This window comes from Zerene cesonia, chromosome 7, assembly GCF_012273895.1.
Source record: "Zerene cesonia ecotype Mississippi chromosome 7, Zerene_cesonia_1.1, whole genome shotgun sequence".
Classification (NCBI taxonomy): domain Eukaryota; kingdom Metazoa; phylum Arthropoda; class Insecta; order Lepidoptera; family Pieridae; genus Zerene; species Zerene cesonia.
Window position 1 is genome coordinate 2,870,795 of NC_052108.1, and position 6,989 is coordinate 2,877,783.

General features: G+C 31.3%; 1 protein-coding gene across 1 annotated transcript in view; it reads right to left on the minus strand.

Moving 5' to 3' along the window:
* Positions 1-4,659: 4,659 nt before the first annotated feature.
* Positions 4,660-6,989, minus strand: part of LOC119828355 (sodium-dependent proline transporter-like) — a 5,766-nt gene continuing 3,436 nt past the window's right edge. Inside the window, exons 7-12 of the mRNA XM_038350482.1 lie at positions 6,521-6,746; positions 6,076-6,188; positions 5,677-5,802; positions 5,272-5,469; positions 4,879-5,010; positions 4,660-4,730 (exon numbers count right to left, since the gene is read on the minus strand). Coding sequence (XP_038206410.1) covers positions 4,710-4,730; positions 4,879-5,010; positions 5,272-5,469; positions 5,677-5,802; positions 6,076-6,188; positions 6,521-6,746 — 816 coding nt within the window. The 3' untranslated portion in view covers positions 4,660-4,709. The remainder of the gene's footprint in view (positions 4,731-4,878; positions 5,011-5,271; positions 5,470-5,676; positions 5,803-6,075; positions 6,189-6,520; positions 6,747-6,989) is intronic.

A 6,989-nucleotide genomic window follows, 5' to 3' on the forward strand; every position in this document is an offset into this window, starting at 1 on the left:
TTTTTTTTTTTTATTGTTATTTATGAGTGCTGTCCTGACTGTCGTTTTGTAAATAAATCATCTGTGTATATTTATAACTGGAGGAGTTGCGGCATAAGTGTTGTGCTATAAAGTGTAAAAAAAAATTATAAAAAAATTTCGGGTCGAATGTCGAAATGGTTTTAATTAGAAAGTACAAAGTTGGGATTACAGGAAAGTGTGTTTAAATTCAATCAAAATTGTACATAGCTTGTGAAAAATTCGCATGTACATACCTGATGATACCAGGATGCATTTTCAATGTGAAATGGAATTATTTACTTGAGATTGTTGAGTAGAATACGGATATGGTGCTCTGTTGGGATTACACCGCGTTTTCAATACATGGAATCGACTTTTTTCTTTTTTTTTTTGCTTTTCAAAGCAATGATGACTGCTACTCTTTAGTTCATAGCGTCCAGTGACACGTAATTATAATAATTACAATGAATGTCTGTAGGGTTAGCTGTAATTGAACTTTTTTTGGTTGGCTATGTGTCCCGTATAAGAGTTTATAAATTTTTATGAAATATAAAAAAAGCCTGCTTTTTTATTTTTACAATGTAAAATGTGATTTGAAAAAGGAACTTCGATAGTTTTTTTTTTTCACCGTTAAGTCGTATTGTGTGTATTTAAAAAAGGAACGTGGCGGATTTATTTGAATGCGTTTGAAAACGTGGTGTAATACGGTGTTGTATGGAATGTGCCTAAACATGTGATATGGACAAGGGTGTGACGCTACAGATTGTATAATATTGTTGTAATTGTTGATATATATGTTATCCGGCCGTTGGTCTCTCGTGAACGTCTGTTTTTAATATTATTATTCTAAATCCACAATCTATCGTTTTGTTATTGAAATTTTCATCGCGAAAGTTTTACTACTCTTAATGTTAGATGTGCTAAATTTAAAGTCTATGAATATTTGTGTTGGTACGTGCTAAGCATCGCCGTTTTTGCATACACGAAATAAAATCAGCGACAAATAGATTTTGATTAGCTTTTTCTCGTGTCCACTATTAACTCGTCCAATAAATAAGCGTGGATATACTTTGAAATTAGAACGCGTTATAATACGCAAATAATTTGATGGGAATCTTTTGAGTCGCTGATCTTTATTGTGTTAGCATTAAACACTAAAATTGTCTGATCTCACCTAATGTTGTTACTTCGATTTGTACGCAATGTGGATGTAAATTATTCCTTGTGCCCGAGAACGCGCGAATGTCCTTAATATAAGTTTCGAATCAGCTGATAAATGTAGCTTTTAAGTGTTAAAAAATCATACAAAAAATGCACCATTTGGTTTATTACCCAAGTGTACTAAAAAAAGCGTAGTCTTATTTCTTAGTCAATTTAAATGTTTAAAATTGATAGGGTTTAGTTGTAACTGGGACACTATTAACAATTATCGATAAGCCTTTGTGTATAACTCGGTTGTTTACGGATTGTGGGTAGCTTATAATAAGTAGTGATACATTGGCAATAACTGTAATTGATGCTGTTGCTAGGTGGTTTTTTTCTTTTCATACTAACAAAAAATGTTTGTTATCGAGCCAAATGTCTATTTTTATCGTGACGCCATGCAATGGCATAGGAGGAATTCGCGACAATTTGAAATTGTACGTCGTATATACAACATATGCTTAATTAGTGGATATATATATGGTGTTATCACGATTTTGTTCAGTTGCAACGCAAAGTATTCACGTGTTTAAATATTCGTCTTATAATTAATATTATAAGGTATAACTGACGTTCGTGGTATTTGCATTGATGCAGTTACGTAATGTTTAACGTAGATATCGAATTTATAAGAGCGCAGTGAACACTGACAATGCACAAATGTTAATTTATCTTCGTTCGTTGCACGGTTTTTATTATTATTTTTTTTTAATTTCTCGTGAACACATTGCTTTACGCATAGATAGCGAACATAATATTATTACATCACGGATTGATGTTTATTTTATGTCTATGGTGTTAATGTTGTTAGGAGAAAATATGTACTTGTCTATAGATAACTTGTAAGACGTTGATAAGTACTTAGGGCCTGTTCTAGAATAGCTTACTAAAAGTAAAGTATATAAATGTATTTCTGTCTCGAGTTGTTTGAAATAGAAGAAGAGACACGGCTATTTTCAAATAAGCTTACATTTAAACAGGTCCCAATCTACCACGAGACCTACGATGTCATTCATTTTAAGTTAATATCCATCGATTTTTTTTTTTCAACAAAAATCGTTATGTTATTCGAAATGTTTATCGCGTTCAAATCGATACTCCATCGGCTATCGAATAAAAAATTATTAACGTATAAGCTAGCTTGTGACTGTGTGTTCACTCGTGTGTAAGACTGAGTGTAGGGTCCCGTATGTTTGTTATATTTTAACGAGCACATTATTATAATAGTGATAAGTTCGTAACCACAATGCTGCCTTAGTTAAGTTTATTTACGCGGGAAATGCTTCAATCATTAACTCCTTTCTATTAAGATGTAGCTGATCAGGCTTTCAGGCGATACGATATTATATATACTTATATAATTCATATCTGTAAAATTCAGTTTGTTGCTTTATCTCTATGTCCCTAGATAGGGAGATTCGGGTCTTCGCAAAAAAGTGCATTGAGCATTCAATTATAACTAACTTTTAGATATGGACATAGATTTGAGCAATAGTATCTATCCGTATTAGTTATGTAGCGTATAGACATTTAAAATGGAGTTAAATCTTATACTAACTGGAAAAAAATACGAAACCGGAATATTTTAGACCCTGTTTGCACATTATTATTTCTTTATCATAAATTAAACACATTAGAAGCGAGGATGTTTTGCCAAAACGCCTGAAGCTTGATCAGTCTATTAGAACCCGGATAAATGTAAGAGATATGTGGACTAAGTTATTTTTAGCATTTGTAACACGCAATCCTAACGCAGTTGGCTGTGATCTTACACGGGATTGATGTTATAAATTACATTTTAAATGCTTTATATGAATAGGATAGTGCGTTTAGATATATATTTTGTAGGTTTTTTTTATTATTGTTAAAAAATAAATCGTACTTCTAAATTCGTGGAAAGATCGACTTTATTTTAACGCCCGGGGGCCAATATTATTATGCATGTTGTTTTTATTTTATTAAACTTGGTGTAATGAGGTAACTGTACAATTTAATAGAAATTGATAATTTTATTCATCAATATAATTTATATATCTGAAAGCACGGTTTTATCTTCATTAAATTATTATTAATTCCGTCATTCGATCAATGTAAATATAACAAAATTGGTGTATATAATAATTTGTTAGTTTGTTGTAATTAGTAACGTTCCTGAATAAAATAATTTTAATATAAACCGATCAAAAATATTATTACGTGCGTCTTTAAAATGTGTGAATAGAGGTGGTAAATGGGCGAGTCTCATTTTCAATTGTTCCTTATTATTTACTAACTATGTACCGTTATAAGATCTAATGTAAAACTACATCAAACTATTGTGTGCTGTTGTTTCCCTTTGAAATTTTACATACAAGTATGTGATTGTGTTCGCATAGTGTCTTTTAATTAAGTTTTTCATATACATATCCTCTATTCACACATACAGCGTTTGACTTTCTGTGCCAATATGATTTCGTCAAATCACCAAATGATCAAAAATCGATCGAATTATTTTATAAATATTTCATTTTCATATTACTGTATCACAGTATTCCTATACACAAATTATATCCATCGTAATATGTATAAAATATATTTATACCAGATTAATATATGAGAACTGAGATCACATATACCTTTTAAATTTACTTAAATGTAGATTTCTCCTAAATATAAGACCCAATTCGATTCTTTTCTACACACACTTTTCTTTCTTACAATTAAAGAGCATTACGAATATTTACGATAACATTTAATTTTAAAAATCATAATTATATACGAATGTATTCGTGCTTCGTTCACGAACTAAGTTAGTGCTTTAGAGAATTGGGTCTATAGATTTATGTATATAGTATAACCGCATGATAATCAAGTCTAGTCGGAACGAAATCTTGGCGATACGAACGAATCGAGCTAAAGACCATTTCAACGCATTAAATTATTTTATAGACCAAATTGTGCAATAGAAAAATGAATTATATAACAATGAATATGTCAGCGGTCTATCTACTTAGGTTTAATATACACAGTATACTTATCTTAAACTATTTTATTATTTTTATATGAGAGGTTCGTTAAGTTATGTTTAGTTTTAGATGGTAAGATCCAAGGCTGTATTAAGGAGTGTTTTTTCCCAATTAAACAAAACTCGGTTTAAGGCTGGGGGCACATTTACAATCACACTAAAATTAACTTACTGTCAATTACGACGAGTAATTTCCAGTATAAGATTAATTTAATTTACGTACTCGGCTTAACCGTTTTGTTTTAACTATTGTTTTGTGTAAAAATACTCCCGTTGATTGCAATAGATAACGCCGAATTATAAATCTAAATTCACACCTATTACGCGTTATATATTACGATCAACATTCCTATGTTGTTAAACTAAATGTGTGTATGACTAACTATAAAATAATCCTTTATTTTGGTAACTAATTGGTGTTATGAAAAATTTGTGAATAAAATATGGTGTCATTCTGAATATATGCATTTTATTTATATTTTTTCGCCTTCTCAAATCACCCTCACTTTTCATTCAGCATATTCTGGAAAAAAAAATATCGATCATGACAATTTATTGTATTTTTTCAAGAAATTGAAATTTGGTATAATAACACATGTGGCAATTTCAAAATATCCAAGAAATTAATGACCTACAACGATTTCTTTTTTAAGTACACATGGAATACGTACTCTCACTCTAAATTTGAAAACCAAATACAGTAGCATGACCACCACAACAGGCAGCAATGTCATAAGAATCAGCGTCCAACCGACTGCAGCCTCGGCAGCCGGCCCGAGGTACATGCCCGACAGAAAGGTGGTCTGACAAAAAATTTTGTCGATTACTAAAACCTGCAGGAAATGTTATTTCTCGTCGTCATTCAAGAATTTGGGAATGGCTTTACTGAGAAAGAATGTTATGTTTTTTTATAGAAAAAATTACACTTCCTTAATAACATTTCTATTGTTTAAATTATCGCATAAAAAATAATATTAAATAAATAAATATCATAGAGAACACTACTTACTACAACTTTTTTAAGTAGATCAGATTTGGCAACACCAAACCAGCTTAGTACTTACCAATAACATAAAGGGAGATAACGCCCAGCAAATTCTAAGGAACACACAAGGGTATTCCCCAACCGCAAAATATATATCTTCACAAAACGTAGTTTGGCCATAGACATAAGTGATAATAAATGTTACCAGCGCTGCAATTGGCACACGGGGTTTCGATACGGGCCAACTCATGAGAAAATTCAAAATATATAGACCGCCCTAAAAGATTAAAAATTAAAAGAACTTATTTTTTTCTGTAACACAAACCTATTCAAATACAATCTTTAATTACAGAAATAAGAAATAGGAAGAATAAGATGTTAATTTTATTGGATAGGTATCTACTGATAGATTACTTAACGTCCTAAATATTATTATATAAATCATATTATATAAATTGTATCAAAAAAATATCAATATACCTACCTGTGTACAAAGTGTGATAATTCCAATGAAACAAAATAGCACGCAAATTAAAATAAGAAACGCCCATGTTATTTTCCGAACCAATCGTCCAGTAAATGAAGATATTATCGTTTGCACCAGTAAAGCCTGAAATTTACAAATAAATGTTGAACCTACTTAGCTATAGCCGTTAATATTTAATTCAGTTATATTACTGTAAGTACAATGAGGTACGCTTCTCTCATTGTACTTACAGTAATATAACTGTGGATACTTAGTACCGACTTAGGTCTTTTGCCTTTGACTTGAAAACATGAAAAAAAAACACAGGCATCATTTTTCATAACATTAAATTTGCTTTAAGTTTAATGGTGTGATATTTGTTTTGCAATTTTAATTACATTACAAACAAGCAATTACCATGGTCGAGAGCGACAGAACATATATCGTGAAGAATACAATAACAGACCAAAACTGACTGCCCGGTATACGCGCCACATAGTCCGCCCATATAATCATTGATGACGATGCACCTAAAATACATAAATATTGTGTTTAAGTGTAACAAAATAAATGATTTCCGATGCTCACCAAACCAACTTCTAATTAACAGTAGAACGATGCTGGAGATGTTTAACATATATAATTAGATACAAAATACATAATTATCAAGAACTTTCCAAGATATTACCTTGCATATTTAAAAAGTGTTTTACTTAGGAAAACCAAAACAAAGAATGCCAATTGAAAATACCAATTAGATAAAGACCTTGTATTTCCGATTCGAAGAGCCTTGTAATTTTTATACACTGTAAAATGAATCCATTGCTTTTTTTTTATTTTTCCAAGTATCTTGAAATATTACCTCTCCATACATTAGTGCTATTATCATAATCCACATATAATGCGCCATGTGCTGCGCCTAGTATGAGGGCGCTGCCGGTACAACAACTCTTTGACACAGCAAACGCAAGAGTCGCCGTATTTGCTAGCTTGTGTTTCTGTTTTAAACTATAGGATCCTAGCATAACGAGTGTTCCCTGTGATATTGTCATCTGCAGAAAGGAGTATTCTAGTGCGTCTCGCCATATCTGTTGATATTATTGAAATTAATAAGGTGTAGGTAATAAGTAAACAGCTGTAAGTGGTGTAGGGTATTGTTCTATGATTTCTGGGAACATTTAACCGGAAACTAATTAAAAATGTTTTGGACACAACTGCCAATTAAGACATAGTTTAGATAAATTGGTGGATGATCTCCGATAGAGCAGATCTTTGCTCAAATTCCGTTAGGTGTCAAATATTAGAGGATAATTAGTGCAAGGTTACATTAT